The sequence below is a fragment of the Macaca thibetana genome, chromosome 9 (assembly GCF_024542745.1).
Source record: "Macaca thibetana thibetana isolate TM-01 chromosome 9, ASM2454274v1, whole genome shotgun sequence".
Classification (NCBI taxonomy): Eukaryota; Metazoa; Chordata; class Mammalia; order Primates; family Cercopithecidae; genus Macaca; species Macaca thibetana.
Genome location: NC_065586.1, coordinates 84,738,848 through 84,760,433, shown reverse-complemented (window position 1 = coordinate 84,760,433; position 21,586 = coordinate 84,738,848). Strand labels below are relative to the sequence as shown.

The window sequence follows — 21,586 nt, the reverse complement described above, 5'->3', positions numbered from 1 at the left end:
ATTAATCATCTTCATTAAGGAATGAAGTTGTCCTATTACTATTAGGACTGACTACCTTTTAAAGCCCTTGCCAACCCAGAGAGTCAATCAGTCTAAGCTATTTATGAGATCTTGGGCACTCTATTGGAAATAACTGTATTTTTCCCCCCTCAGCATGGTGAGAGCTCACTGGATATTGCACGGAGATTAAAATTTTCCCAGATTGAATTAATGCTAAGGAAAGCATGGTAATCCTTGTGACCACACCGATGGAGAGACAGAAAAAGTTAACGTCTGGATTCTATCTTCATTTTAGATTGTTGGTCTGTGGGCCACTTAACCTGGATGCCACCATTTTATGGGGAAAATGATGCTTACCATGGTTAATGTTTTGGAAGAGCTTTTTATTTATAGCATTGTTTACTCAGTCAAGTTCACCATGGCCATATCCTTCTAAGGGAAACACTAACGTTGTTGTGGTCTGCACTTCAGTCAGAAACTGATGTTTCAGCTAGGCACAGTGGTACATGCCTGTAACCCCAGCTACTCGGGAGGCTGAGGTGCGAGGATCACTTTGAACTCAGCAGTTTGAGAGCAGCCAGGGCAACACAGCAAGACCCTCTCTCAAAAAAAAAAAAAAAAAAAAGCCGTGGTGTTCCAAACTCAGTCTTTCCTGAAGAAGAGGATCAGAGTTATCTTCTGAAACAGCGTTCTCTCTTCCCAGTTGCATCACTCTTATAAAAAGACTGTCCAGTCTATGTCCTGCCCTAGGAGACAAACTGTTCCTCCCAGCCCCCTTTGAGTACTGAGCAGAAGAATCAAATTATTAAATATATATGTTTGTATAGAATGGTATGTGTATGTGTGTGGGCTTAGAGATTCATGTGTAAATATTCCTTTGATGAAGCAATTTCAATAAAAACATCTATCAAGTATCAATGGTGAGTGTGTTTACACCACAGAAACTGGCAAATTGACAAATCAGAGTTTTTGTGTGTTTGTTTGTTTGTTTTTGCTTTCCATAAAGTTCGTTTACCAGCATACCACTAGAGATTTCGGTTTACAAATAAAAGCCATCTTGGTTTGACTATGCAACTATCTATGCAAATGTTCGTTTAAAAAAATCTTCATGATCCTTTTGTAAATACAAGGTGGTTACCAAGCTTGTTAGTTTTGTTTCTTTTATTGATAAATGTAAAATATTATTGTAACTTATTTGGATAAAGTTCTTCAAAAGAAACAGAGCTATATAATGAGGTAGGATCTGGATTATTTGTCTAAGTGAGAGATTGTGAATATCAAAATGTCTGTCCCACTTCTTCTGTGAATGAGACAGAGTAGAAATAAACTCACTTAAAAATACGATTGAATTTTGAAAATCAAGACTGAATCTCACATAGCTGCAGACAGGGACTAAGCCACCTTCTCTGGATGTGGTAACAAGTACAGTCTAAGAATGAAAGATTTACTATCCTTGAAAGCTCTAATGAAAATTGAATCCAGCAATATATATTCAACTGTGTACAGGGCTTTAAGAAACTTATTTTATGAAGGAAGTAGTAGTGTGTAGATATAGATTCTGAAGTCTTTAAATGTGTCTTAATAAATTAAGATTCACTGGCATTGAGCTGAGCTACCACGTGACCCTTGGGGACCAAAAAAACCACACAAGTGAATTTCACACACCAGTATACCTTCAACAATATACTTTTGACACACACAAACCTTTGATTTTGTTTCAGAGATTCTGCAAAATAGTACCAATGTTATTTACAACTGTCATCTTTGAAATTGTGTAAAAGTGGAATAATTTTCTGAAGAAATAAATTGTGGTTTGTGAATGAGTTGTGGTGACTGTCTGACATTAACTTTGTCAAGATTAAAGGATAAAATGTGTGACAATTTGTTTAATCAAGCTCATGACATTATGCAATTTTCTCCCTAGCTTTTAATTTTTGGAGGCAGAAAATTGAGCCAGAAATTTCTAGCCATTAGGTCTCCTAGCAACAAGCTGTAAAGCCTCCAACAAGCTTGGACTAGAATCTAGACACTGAAATGCACATACATGCTTTATGTAATGCAGAGTGCATTTATTGGAGAACTCATAAACATCCTATAAAATTTTCTTCCCAGAGATCCAACTATAAAACTTGGCCTTATTCTGAGAATGCTTAACATATATTTCATCCATATTGTAACACTGATTTTGTTGTTGTTGTTGTTAAAGCAGCTCAGCTTCCTGAGGTAGTGTTATGTCTCTATGGCAACAAGGTGAAAATGTCTAGCTTATTTTGTCAAAGTCAACAATAATCAAGAGACTCCAGACCTCAATATCTGTCCCAATTTGTCATTTTACTTTAGTGCTCCAAAAATATGGCTTATAGAAAAAAAAAGTGTTTTAAAAAGATTTACCTGAATGATATAGAGAATGTCTAGATACTTTCTGACTGTTAGTTAAAACTACCCTTCAAGATGGTAGAATACATATAGCATGTGAAACCTCTATTTACCCAATAAGGACTTTAATTTACCGAAAAAAAATGTAAACGTTAAGTGTCAGATTTAGTGCCAAGTGCAGGGAATCTGAAAAATGTATACTAGGTCTCTGTCCTCTGTAATTCTGCCTTCATGGGTCCTAGCCCCATCCCTCATGAGGCTGTCCTAAGCTTGTCAGTGTCGGATGCTTCACAACACGGCCTCACACCGTCCCTGGGAAAGGTTGGTCTCCTCCTGCTGCATCAGATGGATGATTTCATTGTACATACGGTGAGGAGCATCCAAACCCCAGATGAAATCCACGTGAGCCCATTCAGGAATATTCTTATGGTAGATGAGGTTGGTCACCTCGGAGAGCAGCATTTTCACGTCTTCTGGATTTGAAAGCCAGTCCTGACCTCCTGTCCACATTGCTGTAGGGACTGTCATATCTTTGACTCTGTACCTTACAGGAGTTGGCTAGAGAAAAGGAATAGTTCTTAACTGTAGGTAACATTTGGACTTTCAGACTCATAATTTATGTTTCAAATAGACATAATAAACATGCCATCTGTTGTGGTGAAGGGTACACGGGTGTCAGAGCCACACAACTCTGTTAAGAATTTCTGTTGCCGTCCTTACTTAAAGGTAAGATTACTTAACATTATTGAACCTCGGTTTCTTCCTCTGTGACTGGGGATAATATCTGTAATAACTTGTAGATCAAATGAGAAAACACAAAAAACACGTAATGTCTTGTACTTCTTTTTTCTTCCTATTAAATATTTTGTAAATAAATTGTATTTAAAAATAATTCTCCTGTTCTTTTAAAAGATAATTTCACAAACATTTCATGAGACAAGAATTATATTCCACAGAGAAAAGCAAGGAACCTGCTGGGAAGGGCTCTGCATCTTCACAGTCTTTATGTGATCCCAGGCAGCCTTTGGGGCAGGCCCAGCTTGACTGCATTTGCCAGAACCATGGCCTATGGCACACAGGTAATTTGAGCTAAAGGGAAGTAAAAGTTAAATACCTGCTCCAACCCTTATTCCTCACCCTTCCCCACCAAATATACCTATTAGTATTCCTAATTCCTAGGTACTTTCTGTATTCATGCAGTGTTAGTAGAATTAGCTCAGCCGGCTGAGCCCTTGAGATTAATCAGCATCCAGAACTTTCCTCAAAAGTGGTAAGGCCCATTTCTTACTAAGGAAATCCACCATGGAGTCTTAGCTCTAATCCTAGATGCTCTGGTTTCTCTTTGTGGCTCCCTAAGAATTTAGAGCTATGGCCTAATTTGGATAAGGAAGGTTGAAAACTTCTATGGGGCTAGTAATATTTTTTGTCATCTTACAAGTGAAAAGGTTGAACTAAATGTCATGTCTCGCTCTGAGTTTCTGTGATTCTATGATCCTTTTTTGTGTGTTTCTTTTCTCTTCCCTTCCACTCCCATTTTCTGGTGCCTATTGTGCATGAATCAATTTCTCTAGAACTCAGTCCATTAAATGTTGATAAATGAAAACCATCTTAGGGCCAGGCACAGTGGCTCATGTCTGTAATCCCAGCACTTTGGGAGGCCGAGGTGGGTGGATCACTTGAGGTCAGAAGTTCGAGACTAGCCTGATCAACATTGTGAAACCCCATCCCCACTAAAAGTAAAAAAAAAAAAGAAAATTAGCTGGGCGTGATGGCATGCGCCTGTAGTCCCAGCTACTTGGGAGGCTGAGGCAAAAGAATGGCTCAAAGTTGGAAGGTGGAGGTTTCAGTGAGCCGAGGTTGCACCACTGCTCTCCAGCTTGAGTGACAGAGCAAGACTCTGTCTCAAAAATAAATAAATAAATAAATAAATGTAAAAAAAAAAAAAAAAAAGTATTTGAACAGGAATACTTTCCCTAAAGACATATTATGGGACACGGTGAAGAAGGACTTCAAGAGAAGCTAGATGATACCAGAGACTGAGAGCTCACTATCCAGGGGCACTGTACAGTTTGTCCAGTTTCCTAGCATTTTACATCTAGATCGATGTATGGCAGAGGATGTTAATTATGATGTGAGGCTCTCAAAGAAAGACTAAACTGTGTCTAATCTGCCCCTTCCAGCTTTGTTTCTCTGGTAAATACTTATTTACATTCACACACATGATTACCAAAAATCTTCAGAAGATTTTACATTCTAAAGGGCATACCTACGCAATTCTGAATCTCCACACTTTGAAATCAAATTTTAGTTCATAGCATTAGCTACATATTTTCTTGGGTAATGTAATAACATTGAAAAAAAATTAACTTGCAAATTACAGATTCATTGAAAGTATAACCAGGGAGAATGCTTATGGATTTTCTAAGCCCAAAATTTTTATTTTAAAGATAAAGAAATCGAAGCCTGAAAAATTAAAGCAGCCTAGCTCCTATTACAGAAGTTTATAGTGCAGAAGCATAACTTATACAGCAATCCTGACTTGCCATTTAATATTCCTTTTACTGTGCTATGAAACAAACTTACTGCCACCATCCCGTTTGTTTTAATCTAAAATAATCCTTCTAGTATCTATCATAGACTACACTCTTCTCTTGACTAAATCTACCTCATCTTGCTCCTGAGAAGCCCAGTACCTTGTTCAGGGAGACAGCCTCAGCTAAAAAGGCCTCCTACTCCGTTGTAAAAGCAGAGAGTTTTCTTGGCTAAGCTGTGACCTTAACCATTTTTACATGGAGTCAAACATGAACTATTATTTTCTGCTTAAATTTTCATATTTTATTCCCATATCTAGAATAAACTGTCATTATAACTTCTCCATCATACATTTCCAATGTATATATTTTCAGCAGATGGTATTTGATTCTCTTACCTGATTGCATTTTTCCAGATTTTTGGTCTCACTCCCCCAGTCAAATGCCCGGAGTTCACCAGAATTCACGGCCTAAAAGGAAACAAAAATTTGCAAGGTATTCCAATGTTTCAGTGGATAAGCGTAGTGGGGTGGTGGAAATGTGCTACCCAGCGTGGATTCGTGAGGGAAGCAGAGAGCAAAGGCTGAGCTGCTCTTCTGTTCAACATTGGGATAAGCGTCTCAGGAAAATGGTAAGACAAGAATGAGGCCTTTTGAGAAGAAAGAGGGACTACATAAATTCTTAATCATTGCATTATCAACTCCAGGAATGCATACTCATTGTAGTTAATGTGAGTGGGTATCCTCCACCACTCGGTGGGCTACAATGAGGCATCGTGCCCTGGAATTGTGCAATGTAGACAGCAACCAAAATTTAATCCAACTTAGAATTCTTCTCTGGTTTTGAAGGTACAATTGCTCTCTCTCTATCTCTCTCTCCCCCCATCCTCCACCCTTCAACAGAGAGAACTCTCTCCTTCCCCCATCCCTCTGTCTGTCACAGACACCACATAGACACACAGAGGTGTGTGTTTTCTGTAATTGCAGGTAAGTTTGCAGTGTGAAGGATTCCTGTGAATCTCTCTTTTGACAGACCCCACATTAGCATTGTTGTTTCTACTTGACTGTATTGTTGGAGGAGCTGAAGAGAAGATGTAGAAACATAATTCTCCCGAGCCACATCTTTGAGGTGTCTAGAGATAGAGAGAAGTCTCACTTGGATCATCTAAATTCATACTTTTAAGATCTAAAGAAGTCCTTAGGCTACTTCTGTCCTTTCTTCCCATTTCTTGAAAAGTTTCAGTGATCTAGATCAAATTCTCCATCAAAATAGCATCGACGATATTGCATTTCATCTTAGAATAAGTGTGAAGTAATCCCTGGGCTATCTAAAGGGTGTCCTTTGACTATTCTACACAAAATATGAAAGGACATTTAGCAAAGACTGCAAATTCAACATTCTTACCTGGCTCCAATGTAGAATATTTTGCACGGATGTTCCAGCAAGAGTGTGGGCAACATATACATTTGCTCGGCTCTGTAACAAAGCATGAGTATTTTGGGGGACATAGAAAAACTCACAAGATGTATACCCTGTCAAGACCAAATCTCCTGGGTGTCAGACTAAGAAATGGGAACATTATTAAATTATCAGCAATTATCTATGAAACAAAAATATGTACATGCACATAAATAAAATGTCACTAAATGTATTGCCAGACAGTGGTATTTTTCATCTGAGAATAGTTTCTTATCAGAGATCTGGCCTCTACTTAAAAAAAATTTACTAGTGATATTTAGGATGAGGGCTCTGGTATGGGGCCTATATTCAAATCCTAGCTCTGCAGTTTAATTTTTAGGTGAATTTGGGTGAGTCATTTAATCCACTAAATCTTAGTATACTAATCTGCAAAGTGGGGATGTTAACAACACTCATAGGTTTGGTATAGGTTACAAATTAGCCCGGTACGTAATATATGCTTATCAAATGGTTACTATAAATCAAATTATTTGTCTTAAAAAAGAAGAAAAAATCTCCAGAATTAAAGAAATGTTGCCCCAGCTGCTGGCAGTGCTGCTGGCAGTGCTGCTGGCAAACAGCCCTCCACTCTCAGCCTGCTTTGAGGATTGCTCCAATTGTAGGGAGATACACTGCCCAGTGCTCCCCTGTTACTGTTGTGGCAACATTAAATGACTGATTGACATGGTGTATAAAGACGCAGCCCTCTCTTCCTAACTTGAGATGGTTCTGAAGGGTCATCCTAACTTCACAAATCCCTGCAGGATCAACGAAGGCTCCTATTGAGACTGCGTCACTACTTGACTTTTTCATCTACCTAATCCTGTTTCCTTTCCTTCTCTAGGTATTATCCCTAGAGCAGAACCCAAATCATTGTTCACATTAATCTCCATCTCAGAGTATGCTTCCTAGGGAACCCACCGAGTCATACCAACTGGTAGCCTAAGCCAAAATGAAGGTCCCTGATGTTCCATCAAAGAACTTAAACTACAAACCTACAGGACCCCAGTGGAGGGTAGAGATGGATGATGCATGACAGTTCTCTCTGTTGTCTAACATGTGCTAATTGCGCCTTTTAATTTAATTCACTGTAGTTAAGCTGCTTTCAGACCTCTTCCATCTATAATCTGTGATTTAATATCTAGCAATGCCCTTATGTTAACTTGTTTCAGTCCATACTGAAGCATTTCTCTTATTTCCTTACAGTTTGGAGAGAACTGAGTTACTGGGAATATAGCATTACTATGAGTCTTCACTGGCATTAGCTCTCCCTCCAGGGGTGAGCCATATGACTCCCAGCTTTATGCTGGGATTCTGGGAATTTACTAGGCTCCCACTTACCATATTCATATTGTTGGTGTTGAATCCACCCAGAAGTAACATGACGTTACTACAAATCTGATCAAGAATCACCTGGCCACAAAGGTAAATAACAAGCTGTCTGAGAAATCTGGTCTGATACAGAAATTCTTTTTTGCCAAACAATCCCTGTAAAAATATGAAGTGACATAGTAGTCATTACATGACAGCCAGAAAAGATGTGACGGTAATTTAAAAAGTTTCTGTTTTAGGAAATTGGGCTAGAAGATTTTCCTACGTACACAGGAAATTTTCTGAGGAGTCACATACCTTGATCATCATGTCTGGCAGCAACAAAAATTTGGTCCCAGGGCTTTTTGCATGCTTAACGGTGGCTATGGGCGCTAAAGCAAAATACATTTTGATTTTTTGAGCCAGCTCTGGCATGGTGGAAAATGCAATAAAGCCTACAAAAGAAGAAATATATCAACATGAATACTGAATATTTTTAGAACTCAAAAAATGTTTATTTTGCTTTTAACAAGATATTTCAATAATTATGTATTTGGTTGTATCTTACCTCTCCTATAAAATTATAAGGTCCTTATGACACCAGCATATATGCTTTCAAGTAGTAGGTGCTCAATGAGTTAAATAAATAATTGAATATAATGATGTTGGCTTTGAGAAAATGTTTATATTGAGAGATATGCTATATCTAGACACATATAGCACAGAGATATGCTATATCTAGCACATGTGTGTATATGCTAGACACATTGCTGGGAACTACATGAATCTGAAGGTGACAAGACCAGGTCTGAAGGAAGCACAAGGTGACTGATTTCAGGGATAGCTCGCATCATATGCTCACATATCTTCTGAGTATACAAACCTGCTTTACTTTGAACCTACCCATGGTGGTGCCCTGTGAATAGCCAACATAATAGATCTTTTCCTGGCCCGTTTTCTGCAAAATAAAGTTTATCACTGCAGGAAGGTCAAACCTAGCCATCTCATCATAACTACAAGGGGAAAAGACAAAGTTATATGAAAAGTTATAATCAGAAACAAACAAAAGCACCCCCACACCCCCCCGCCACCGGGTTTACAAATAAGCCCTTGAGTTATCAACCCTGAATGCTTGTTACTGTGTCCTTCACAACACTCAGAATGGATTTCTTTCAAACCTATGGTGCATGGGTGTCTCTGGAGTTACAGGCTGTCAGTGAACTGCTGTTTTCTCAAGATGTTGTCACATAGCAATAATCTTCTTCAGCTAATATTTACTGAGCACATAACCCAACTCCTAGTGGAAGTGTCCTGTTCTACTATTAAGCAGAACAGCACGGGGCTATGCAGATTCATTTACAGGAATAGTTGTAAAGATGCTGAAGTGGCCCTTCTCTGATAGGTATAAAAAGTGAGTTGAACATCAATAGGTAATTTAAATAAAAGCATTAAACATCTTTTGTATGAGCATGAGAGATGTGTAAGTCAAATCGATGGTCCCTAGGTAATATGGTTAGGCTTTGTGTTCCCACTCAAATCTCATCTTGAATTGTAATCCCCATAATCCCCGTAATCACCACGTGTCAAGGGAGAGACCAGGTGGAGGTAGCTGAATCATGGGCGTGGTTTCACCTATGCTGTTCTCGTGATAGTGAGTGAGTTCTCATAAGATCTGATGGTTTTATAAAGGGGTCTTCCCCCTTTTGCTCAGCACTTCTTGCTGCAGCCTTGTGAAAAGGGTGCCTTGCTTCCCCTTCACCTTCTGCCATGATCGTAAGTTTCCTGAGGCCTCCCCAACTACACTAAACTGTAAGTAAATTAAAACTCTTTACTTTATAAATTACCCAGTCTTGGGCAGTTCTTTACAGCAGTGTGAAAATGGACTAACACACTAGGCTTAATAATTTCCCTTCTTTTTGTTAATGCTGCCTGGTCTCTTCTCCTTCTGGAGTACTATTATACTATTACCTCCCTACAAGGAAATGGATCTACACTTCTCTCATTCCAATCTCAGTCACCTGACACCAACCACCATTCTCACCCTATTAGCTAGACCCAACCTTCTACATGGGGAACTCAGCATTCCTCACTACTTCAATCAAGGAATCACTAGTTAATCAAGAAAACTGGGGGATATCATGTTAGGATAATGATGACTCAACCAAAATAAATCAACCAAATACTAGAAGCCATAATTTTTTACCCATTTTTTTGAAAGGCAGACATGTCTACCTCCATTCTCAAGATTTTCATGTACCTGAAAGCCCAAAACTCATCTTGGTCTATGGAGAGGGTCTTGTGTTTTCGAGACCAGGCATTTCCCCTGCTGTTCCCCATCCACACGTCAAAACCAGCATCTGCCAGAATGAAGCCCAGGCTATTATTGGGCAGGTTGGAAATCCAGTTGCTAGCGCCTCCAACTAGGCCATGCTGCAGTAACACCACAGGCCTGGAACCTGCAAAAAGAGACAATTTCAACTGTGTAAAATGTTCTCTCCCTTTCTTGTTATCCAGTAATGAATAAGAGCTTTCAGATCAAACAAACCTGTGTTCAGATCTTGATTCAGCTGCTTGCTAGCTTAGTTATCTTGGTCAATTACTTAACATTTGTTGTGTGTCTTGATTTCTTCATCAGTAAAATAAGATTTGTGTTATGCTTTAATAAAATAGAGCACAAGGAACGGATGGCATGTTGCCTGGCAGAAAAAGAATCTATAAAGTTTAACTTCTGTTGTTAGTTTTGTATAATTATTATCAGACTTGTCTGGGCTCTTCAGAAATATTGAAAGTGCCCCAGTAGATGGTATAGTATGATTATTAAGTTATATATATACCATATATATACACACACCATATATATAACATATATACACACCATATACACACACTATATATATATATATATATATGGTTTAGTAATTAAGAGACCTTGTCAAAAGGACCCACAAGCCAGCTTGAAGGAGCTCCCACTGTTCAAATACAAAAATATTGAGCATCAAAATAAATAATAAAGAATTATATCCCATTGAATAAGAATGCTCGAGTCCATGTAGAGACCAATAAATAAATGAACAAATAAATAATTGGAAGGAATAGCTCTTATTTACAGAATGCCATTTAGTAAATACAAAACATTGATTTACAGTATAATACCAACTAACAAATTCAGAAAGATTGAAATTATCAGTGAATGTTAAAATTAGTGAGTAAAAGTTTAAAGACAGAATATTACGTATCCTGAAAATATCTTCCCATAACTTATTTGTTAGTTACAAAAGGAAAAATACTAACTTTAGAAAAACCTGGCAGATACCACCTTAACAAAGTCATTAGTTATTATCAGTATTGGAACAAGCCAACATTATTTGCTTCATAATATGATGAACCAAGAAAGATATGACTTCACGTTTGTGTTATTGCTGCCAAAAACGTATAACTTGAATCACAGTATGAAGAAACATCAGATAAAGCAAATTAAATCCCTGTCCAAAACTCTTCAAAAATGCAAAAATCAAAAAGACAAAACCTTAGGAATTGTTTATGAAGGAGACAGACTTGATGGCCAAATGTAGTAAATGATCCCGGATTAGATTATAAACCGGAGGAGGGAAAACAGCTATAAAGGACTTTGGGACAATTGACAAAATTTGACTATAGACTATGAATTAAATACTAATGTCAATCAATGTTTGTTTTCTAACTTTGATAAATGTATTGCAGTTATAGAAGAGAATACTCTTGTTCTTAGAAAATACTCGCTGAAGTTACTTAGGGGCAAATAGGCATGATGTATGTCTCAAATTTACCATCAAAGGTTTTGGAAAAAGCATTAAGATACACGTAAGAGATGGGGGAGAGATAATGATGAAATAAATGAGGTAAAACTGTAAACACTTGGTAAATCAGGGCAAACGGTATATGGAAGTCCCTTGTACTATTCCCAGAACTTTTCCATAAATTGGAAATTACATCAAAATAAAGAATTACAAGAATATCAGTAGAGAATAGAGAAGGATGAAGGGTTTTAAGAATTCTAACGTGTTCAATAAATTAAGGCATATATATAATTTTGTCATTAGCACATTTGACTGAAAGATTAATAAAGTGCTGCCCTATTAGGAGGAAAAAATACATCATGCCCTCAACAGGACTTGTGAGAATTAAATCAAATCATGAGTGCAATATCCACACCACAATATGGCTTAGAAGACACCTGTAGTAAAAACAGCTTTATTGCTTTCATTATTATTGTTATAATTCTCTAAAGCAAGTGACTTTCTGAGCTTCAGCATCCTCATAAGCAAAATGAGGACAATTGCCCACCTCACAGGATTTTGGCAGGGGAGGGGTAAATGAGGTACTGTGCATTAAACACTCAGCATGCTGCCCAACCTCAGATCAGATGGGTAGCTCTTGTTATTATTGCTGTAAAGGGGTACCAAATACACTTGCAGTCTCCCTGTAGGACAAAAGCCCTTCTACACCAAACTCATCCAGCATCTTGACAGTCTTCATGAATTCTATCTGCCTCATTTTATCTCTCAAGGGAGAGAATGTTAAGGTCACTGTGGACTGTTAGTGAAGGGCCAGGAGAAAGGAACTCGGTGTTATTTTAGGTTTTCCTCGATGTCTGCTCGTTTAGTTCATCCTCTTAGCTCTCAGGGAGGTGACCTCAGCTGTGTTAACACAGGACACTCAAACCAAGGTGATCAACGCTCCCCTTGAGTCTTTAGGGCATTTCCCATGGTTATGGTCTCCTTGGTTCTACTTAGCCGTACAGTTTGTTCTTGTGATTCCCCTAACAAGAGGACTGGCTCATTTATATCATTTCAAACATCCCCTAAGTCTTCTATTTAAATTACAGCCAGCAGGTGAGTATGTAAGGGCTACACAGCTGTCATTTCTGAGGATGGCCCAGCCTATTTTCTTTCTCAATATTGAAGCCAACTAAGATCCTTTGATAAAGATAAAAAGGCCGCTTCCACAAGCTATAAGCTTTTCAGTAAACATTTTTCAGTTGTTTTCAGTATGAATTTCATTGGCTCTCTTTTTGAAAAGTTGGTGAAAAAAACCTTTTTTTTTCGATATGGGAGATTGCCTCTGAAGAGGCACCTGCCAACAACACTGGCCACTAGTGAGAAGTATTCTGCACCAGCTCGACCAAGGAGCTGGATTCCTTGAACCTCAAACACCTGGGCAATGTGTGAACAGTCTGAATCAACAGGATGTAAGAAAACAAATTCCATCCATGAATAGAGGCTGCAGATGACCCCCATGCCTAATAATTGCTAAGTCACTTGATTGCTTGGAAGAACTGTGCTTTGCCCACTCCCCTGGGATTCATGGGGCTGTGTCCCCAGGCTCTTCATTTATTTATACAAAATCTATAATTCATCCCACAAATATTTATTAGCACCAGAATGTGCTCAGCACTCATTTAGTTACTGGTTCTAGCCTTGAGCAAAGCAAATGATGTCTCTGCTCTCATTGAGTTTACGCTTTGATTGGGGGGAGACAGATGAGAGACAAACATGAAAATATCTATTATATCAGGTGATGGTAAGTGCGATATGGAAAGGTAAGCAGGGTAAGGGGCTAGAACTCAATAGGTAGCAAAGAGCTGCAATTTTGAATAGGGTGGCCAGGGAAGAACTCTGATAAAGTCAGCCGAAAGAAGGGCCAAGGCAAACTGCATAGACATCTGATGAAACAGTGGTCCAGAGGGAGAAATTTAAGTTCAAAGATGCTTAAGGTGCATGCTAGACATGTATAAGGCACAGCTGTGCGACTAGTAAGAAAAAAAAAAAAGGTGGTTTTCAAAAAGCTACACAAGTACAAATTAGACTAAAACAGAACCCCAAAGTTTCTTTACACCAAAGCCGAATAGCATTTGTCCAGCATTTTCTGGTCCTAGTTAAGAACATGGGCTATAATGGCAGAGAGACAGATTTGATTTGAGTGCAGGTTTTACACCTCACTAGCAAGCACTAGCACAGGCTTTTTGGGTAAGTTACTTAACATATATGAGTAGCAGTTTCTTAGGGTAATTGTGAAAATTAAATGAGACTAATACAAATAAAGCACTTATCAGTGTATCTGGCATATCAAAATAACACAAGACATGATATTATCTGTACACATCAAAGACAATATAGTTGCTACTATAAACCTACTGCTAGTATTAAAAAGAATCCAGCCAAATAGAATCAAAAATATTCATGTTTTAGTAATGAAGACAAATGTTTAAAAAGATAACAATAGCTGAAAATCCCACATACAAAAGGGTGGAATTGTATGAACTACGGAAACATGTATCAAACATTTAAAATGTACATATAGGCCAGGTGCAGTAGCTCACGCCTGTAATCCCAGCACTTTGAGAGGCTGAGGCAGGCAGACCACCTGAGGTCGGGATTTCGGGAGCAGCCTGACCAACATGGAGAAACCCTGTCTCTACTAAAAATGCAAAAATTAATCGGGCGTGGTGGCGCATGCCTGTAATTGCAGCTACTGGGGAGGCTGAAGCAGGAGAATTGCTTGAACCCGGGAGGCAGAGGTTGCGGTGAGCCGAGATCGCACCACTGCACTCCAGCCTAGGCAACAAGAGCGAAACTCTACCTCAAAATAAAATAATAAAATAAAATGTACGTATAGAACTTTTGTTTTTCAAAACCTTTAGTAAAAAGCTAGGCAACATCTTAAATATTTTAAGTGCTCTTTAGATGAGGAATACAGAGTATAGGAGCAGGCACCAGGTGCCATAATAAAGCTTGAATTCTTCATAAGCAGAGGTTGGTATGGTCTGTTCAAGGAAATGTCAGTAAATATTCTAGAATGTCTACATAGGAGGGGTTTTGGGGAATGAATTAAGTGCTAAAATAAGTCAAGAAATGAACTTTTCTTGAAAGTGTGTTTTGAAAAGCAAACACTATGTTTAATTGAGATAATTAGTGGCAGTGAGGAGGGATATGGTGGTGGTGATGGAGACTATGGGGAAACTGACACCATCCTTTGACCTGAACAATGGACGTCAGTTTGCACTAAAAACCCAGGCTCTCTTCTACATTCAAATCACAAGGAAGTCGTGACTGCAGAGAAGACTGCTGTGTTGCAGTGACATGGTGTGACTCATACCTGTCTTCTTAGGTTGCGCTAGGCCTCGAGGAATCCGGTTAACAGAAAGGATATACCCATCTTCAGTTGTGACTTCATATTCCTCACAGGGATAGCCTTGATGTTGGATGATTTCGCTCTATGGAAAAAGCACAATTTCTTTTGAGTTCAGTTCTCTGTGGCTATGTTCTCAATGATCCAAAAGTAAGAGTAGATTCCTTGATGCTGTAAAACACAAAGTCCTTGCTTTTCCCAAGCTAATCATGTTACCTTAGAAAAATCTGCCAACCCTCTCTAGTCCTTACTTTCTTTGTCTTAATATGGAAACTGGACTAGAATTATGGTTCTCCAAGTATGGGCCCTGGGACAAAGGCATCAGCATCACTTGAACTAATCTGTCAGATATGCAAATTATCAGGTTCCAACCAAACCTACTGAATCAGGAACTCAGAGGATTGGGCCCAGCAGTTTGTGTCTCAAGCTCTTTAGGGAATTGTGATGTACCCTAATGTTTGAGAACCACTGGACCAGAACCCTGATTCCAAAACCTTGTTCATCAGAATCATCTGGGCATTGCAACATGCCGAGTCTTGAGCCCACTTCAGGTTACAGATCAGGTGGTTCTAAAGCAGCGAGTGGGATACCTGTTCCAGGACAACTTATGAACATTCCTGGGTCATGCATTTCCTAAGGTTCTTTCCAGTTCTAAAATCACAGACTCAAGAGCATTGATTCCTAACATTTTCAGGTTAAAGTTCCCTCTGTGAATTTGAGGAGAACTATAAAAATGGATATACAATGGATACAAAAACATGGTTTTACATTCAATTTCAGGAGTTTCAGATATCTTGTTGCCTACATACGAACCCCTGGTTAAGAATCCTTATTCTACACAGTAGTTACATGTAGACACTCTGGAAAATTTGCAGCTGCAAATATCTTCTAAGCATCCTCACTATTCTTGCCCATTGTTATAACGCAGAGAAGGAAAGAACCATTTGCATTAGGGGCTGCTTTAAAAAAGAGCAAGAGAGAAGAAGGCCAGGCATCACATGCCCAGGTAGAATATAGGGCCAAAAAAAGCATAGTCATTAGGAGAAAGCTCCCAGGTCCCACTGTCTGAGTTTTAACCCTGGTTCTAACACTAATATATGAACTAGCTGTATAATCTTGAGAAATTTAGTTAAACTGTTCCTATGCTTCAGTTCACTCATCTGTAAATTAGGAATTCTAATGGTTCATAGTCCATGGGACTGTTGTAATAAAGGCAAAAAGATAATGCACACATAACACTAACTGTAATCCCCAGGACATAGTAGGAACTCAATAAGCGTCAACTACCACTATAATTAAAACTCAATTAACCAAGCATTATGGAATGCAGTGTATATGTATGCATGTATGTGAGACATTATTGTCTACTTAACCTTAACATTTTATAGGCCAGGCGCGGTGGCTCACACCTGTAATCCCAGCACTTTGGGAAGTTGAGGTGGGCACATCACGAAGTCAGGAGATTGAGATCATCCTGACCAACATGGTGAAACACCATTTCTACTAAAAAAAAAAAAAAAAAAAAAAACCCAGCATGGTGGTGCATGCCTGTAATCCTAGCTACTCAAGAGGCTGAGGAAGGGGAATTGCTTGAACCTGGGAGGCGGAGGTTGCAGTGAGCTGAGATCACACCACTGCACTCCAGACTGGCGACAGAGTGAGACTCCATTTCAAAGAAAAAAAAAATTGTAGAAGTATCTCAAATTTTAGCATGAATCAGAATTACTTAGAGGGTTTGTTAAAACACAAATTGTGGGACCCCACTCACAGTCTGATACAGCAGATCTGGTCTGAACCCAAAAAATTGACATACAAGTTCCCAGGCAAAGCAGGTGCTGCTGATCTGACAACTATCCTTCAGGAACCACTGTTGTCAACTATTTGGGGAGATAAGATAAATATAATATGAAAACATGAGAATGGAGGAAATCTGACAAGTCGTTATTGAGAGGATATGTGTAATGTATCAGATGAGGAGTGAAGGATGAGAGTGGAGGAAGGAGCAAAGGAATTCTGAGCAGGAGGAGCAAAATGAGCAGGGCTGGACAGGCAAGGTCTTGTGGAGGAAGAATTTGACTGGGCCTTGAGGTTGAATAGAAGTTGCTCAAAAGAGCCAAGGAGGTAGGGATTGGGACACGGACATCTGAGAAGAAAAGGAACTACAAATGCTTCAAATGTTGTCTATAGGTGGCAAGATGGCCCACATGCTATTCTTGGCAGGAAAGTTTATGCAGGATAATAAATGACTGGTCCCATGCACTAGAAGTGCGGTCAGCCGATAACACTTGGCTGTCATCTTCTGTAGGAATGGCCTCAGCTGTAGAAAGCCACTTCCTCCAAATTCACATCCCTTCCTGCCACATCCAGGGACTGACCTGTTTGTGGTCTAAAGGCCTGGTCATCTCAGCCCAACGTAGGACATCTCTGAAGAGCAGTTTTAGCTCCAGAGCTCCTAATGGAGTTGAGTGAGGCTGTTTTGAAGTCCGTATCACAATTTGATTTCTTTCTTTCCTTACTCCTGATTCTCTACTTCCTTTCTACAGGTGATGATGATGATTCTCCTTAAAAAACATTTTTGTATGAATTCTGCCTCAGAGTCTGTCCCCCAGAGAATCCAACCTGGGGCAAATATTTATTCAAAAAAAATGGAACATAATGCAGCAAGGTGAAATGATGTTGTGGAAGGATATTTAAAACATTGGGAAATTCTTCATGATATACACTGTTAAGTAGAAAAAAATGTTGGAAAATAGTAAATTGTACGTGACATTTCTTTTTAAGAAAAAAAACCTCACAGACTTAGAATGAAGATAAAGGCATGACAAAGCCGTTCTGGGTGCAGAGTACATTGGTGACTATTGCCTTCTTTTGTATTTCTAAAATTTTCTATAATGAGCATATATTGCTTTTGTAATAGTATAAAAAAGTCAATGTTTAAAAGACCATCCAGATATAGGTTGCTTTCAGCTCCTTGAATCTGGCATGTTCCTAGCTGCTCTAGCTGTCCTATGTGCTGATCTTGGTGCTACCACCCTCTCAAGTAACTGCTATTTCTCTTTCAGATTTCAGGCTTTGAAACCTTTCTTCAGCAAAGCTTTCCTAAGCTTTCTGCATTAGTTCCCCTTATTTTATGTTTTCTTCTTTTATCTCATTGCTCTTATAATGATTAATTGAGGATCTGTCCTTCCTGCTGGACTATAAGCTCCATAAAGTCAGGGCTTTTAATATTCTTAAATCTCTCTAACCTTAGTGCATAGCACAATATCATGGGCCTAGTAGGTGCTCAGTAAACACTTGCTTAAAAAATACATGTATAAAGCCAGTTATTTATCGAAGTATAAGACAAACCATAATCCATATTACATGAGTATACAGAGTTAAATCTATGCAGGACAGGTGAGCTCCAAACTTGGGACTTACCCTGGGAAGGCTCTTGGCTTCGCCCAGGAAAGAATTCAAGGGCGAGCTGGTAATATTAGACAGTAATCTTTTACTGAATGGTACTGCTCCTTGAAAAGCAGGGCTAACTCATAGGCAGTGCTCCCAGAGTCAGTAGTGCATGGGCTATTGGCAGCTGTAGTTATGTCCACTTATAACTACTTTAAATTTCATGCAAATTAAAGGGCAGGTTATTCAGAAAGTCTAGAAAAGGGGCAGTAACTTCTAGGCCGTTGCCATGGAAAGGGGTAGTAACATTTGTAAACTGTCATGGTGCTGGTGGGAGTGTCTCATGCTAATGAGCAGCCAGGGCAACTAGAGGATGCCTTCCAGGCCACCTGCTGGTTCTCGCTGGTTTTTTTCACCACCTGCTAGTTTGTGCTTGTTTATTCGCTGTGTCCTGTTGGGACCAGAAAGTAAGTCCTGCCTGTCTCCCACCTCAGAACCAGTTCAAACTCGCAACTACTTTTGTTCTGTTTTGTTGAATTTACACCAATCATGTGAATTTTCTATTTTACTTTGTTTTTTTCCAGGCATAGTAGCTTAATGGCAGAGCCTAATTCAGTGGGCTTTAGTCTACAGACTCCTGAAGCCCCAATAGCGTGTAGGTGCTGGTTACACCCAGTGGGTGGAGCCCAGGAAGACCATTTCTGTCTGCCACTACAAAAATTCCCCTCACCTCCAAACCAGAGGAATTCAAGTGGGACAGTCTCAGGGCCAGAAGGATGACTCCTGAGGACTGACACCAATGTGCTAACTACCTAGACAAACCACCTAATCATTGGAATGGTCAAAAGAAACCTGATATTCAGCACCATGCAGATACAGAATATTTCTATGGCCTGTCAGTTTTTGAACCCATGTAAGGAAGCTTCTGTAGAAAGGGTCTTAAATCAGTATATGTTAAAGTTCCATTTCCTGAAAGTTTGTTAGATAAATCTGTGGAAGATGGACATTGCACAAGATCATCTTACTCATCTGGAGGTAGCCTCTCCTCTTTCTTACCTGGGAGGATTTATTGCATAGTATTTATAATTATAAACTTTGTGTTTAGGCAGTCCTGAATTTAAATAGTAGCTATGCTATTACATTGGTGTGGCCTTGTTCAACTTGTTTAACCTCTTTAATCTCAGTATCTGGATTTGAAATATGTGAATGATCCTATCTACTGCACAAGGTAGTGAAATTGAAATAGAACAATCTCTCTGCACCTTGTGTCACAATCCCTGCTATGGGATAAGTGTTACCATAGGGTGACCATTACTGAAACCCAGCTTAGAATTTGAAAAGCTAAAAAAAAAAAAAAAAAAAAAAAAAAAAATCCTGGGAAACCTAAAGAGATGTATTGTCATTTCTGCATTTTACTTGTAGGAGGTTCTCTGTAGCACTAACTGGGGGTCCTTTTATTGCTATTCAGCAAAGTACCAGTCCAGAAACAGGATAAAAAGAGTAGATTAGAATGGTATAAGATGCTACTAGAAGTGGGTGCCCTGATAGCAAGAAGCAAAGGCTGAGCCTTTACAATATGGAAAAAAGAATAAAAAGTACAGACAAAATGGAAATAATCAAGGGACTGGGGTTAACTTAAAAGGCCTTAATTATTTCTCCACTCACAGAATGAACCAAGGTGTTCAAGGAAAAGTTAAATTGTGTTTGAAGCCCAAAGGGATTAAGTCATTTGCCCAAGTTTACTAAATTTGTTTGAGGAGACCCCAGGTCTACTGATATCCAGTTTAGCATTCTTGCCAGTACAATTTGCTACTTCATCACTGTGCTCTTCTAGTATGAATCACCACCATGTATAAATATAATACATAATGTAAATGATATACAGATACAAACGTTACCATGTCAAGTATCTCATTTCCCAAAAATCCCAACTTACAATATTCATGAATGCTTCTGGGTCCACAGCTTTAGTTGGCATATGTACCGAATTCACATTTCTCTGGAACATATACGCCACCAGAATCAGAAGCCACATCTCCATTCTGTGTGAGACAATCCACTCTCTTGACAAGGTTTCCAACATGGTCCAACATCTGCATTTATTTTTTCCTGCCAATGTAACAACTATTTCTAAAGTAAGAAGAATCTGTAGGTTTAAAAACTTTTTCACATATTTTTCTGCTGCAATTCCTTCTTCTAATTCTGAAGCAAATTAAGCAAGCTTAGTTGATAGGGAAGGGAGAACACAAAGTGGGCTGGAAACATTGCCTAGGATGTCCCAATACTATCTGGCTCCTCCCATTCTTCCCTCATACAACTTGTAATCCCTGATCCTTCAACTTCCAGGTGTGTAGAACTTTCTTTGATGTGACTTGGAGTTTTGTGCACTTGGTACAGTCCATTAAAACCCGTGTACTTTATCACTAGATAATAAGGACTATAGGGAACCTCTTTCCTTCTACTCCTAGTTTTTATCTTTCTTTGATAGATAGCAAAAGATGGAGTCTACAGAAAGCACTGAAAGTTTCTATAGTCATATTCTGGGTCTTCAATGATCACTGTTATTTGGTTAAGACAAGTGTTGTGATAAGTACTTTTATTTAAAATATCTAAAATTTTGTAGACATTTTCCATTTTTAGGGATGGGTGAGAACATTGATTATAAGAAAATGAATCTTCCATGTTTAGCCCATTTCTGTCTAGTTCAATTAAATAGATATACACAAAATTTTTAATTTAAGTTGTAATCACTAGTTAATTGCTGGGATATTGATTAGATGGATTGTCTAGTAAATACATTGTCAGAATTGTTTAAAATAATGGGTTGCAGCCTAGTTATTTTCATGAACTAAATATCCCAGTTCAACTGACTGTGAGGCAAATGTGAGCAATTCCTTAGCCTACTAATGATTGAGTAGGCCAGGAGGGTTGATTTATTTGTCATTTTAAGTAAAGAATGTGTTAAAAGTTAAAAAAAAATTACTTAAAGTGAAATACTTCTCCATTACATCAATTCTTCAGGGCTCAGCTAACAGCAGCCACACCAATATGCAGACTTTGGAATGTGGTGGGTGAAGGAGCCAGATGCTGAAACCGGAAAGATGAGTCTGTGAGAACATATCTTCCCACATGACTCAGCCTCCTCCACCCTTGGCTGGTTGCATGGGTGTGAAGAGGTAAGCCTGCGTCCTTATCTGGACCAGCGTGAACGTCACTAACACAGTCTGATGCCTGCTAGAGGAGCCATTTGACCTAATTAGAAGAGCAGAGAAAACACTTATCCAACACTCTGCAGAGCCCTGTGTCTTCAGCACCCCATGAGTTCTCCCTCAAGGTAGGCAAGATGAGATTTCAGA

The 21,586-nt window shown here is 38.9% G+C and overlaps 2 protein-coding genes across 3 annotated transcripts in view; one reads left to right on the top strand and one right to left on the bottom strand.

The window, feature by feature from the left end:
• Positions 1 to 3,268, top strand: part of ANKRD22 (ankyrin repeat domain 22) — a 31,553-nt gene extending 28,285 nt beyond the window's left edge. Inside the window, exon 6 of one of the 2 annotated variants that reach the window (XM_050803153.1) lies at positions 154 to 3,268. In XM_050803153.1, the coding sequence (XP_050659110.1) occupies positions 154 to 231 (78 nt within the window). In that variant the 3' untranslated portion in view covers positions 232 to 3,268. The remainder of the gene's footprint in view (positions 1 to 153) is intronic. The other variant, XM_050803152.1, reaches the window with a different exon arrangement.
• Positions 1,147 to 20,482, bottom strand: LIPM (lipase family member M). The gene is made up of 9 exons (XM_050803151.1): positions 20,167 to 20,482; positions 14,811 to 14,928; positions 9,934 to 10,132; positions 8,580 to 8,689; positions 7,995 to 8,131; positions 7,707 to 7,853; positions 6,312 to 6,383; positions 5,306 to 5,377; positions 1,147 to 2,934 (listed from the first exon to the last, which is right to left on the bottom strand). Exons 1-9 carry the CDS (start codon positions 20,311 to 20,313, stop codon positions 2,665 to 2,667), a joined length of 1,272 nt encoding a protein of 423 aa, XP_050659108.1. The 5' UTR covers positions 20,314 to 20,482; the 3' UTR covers positions 1,147 to 2,664.
• Between the last annotated feature and the right edge of the window lie 1,104 nt (positions 20,483 to 21,586).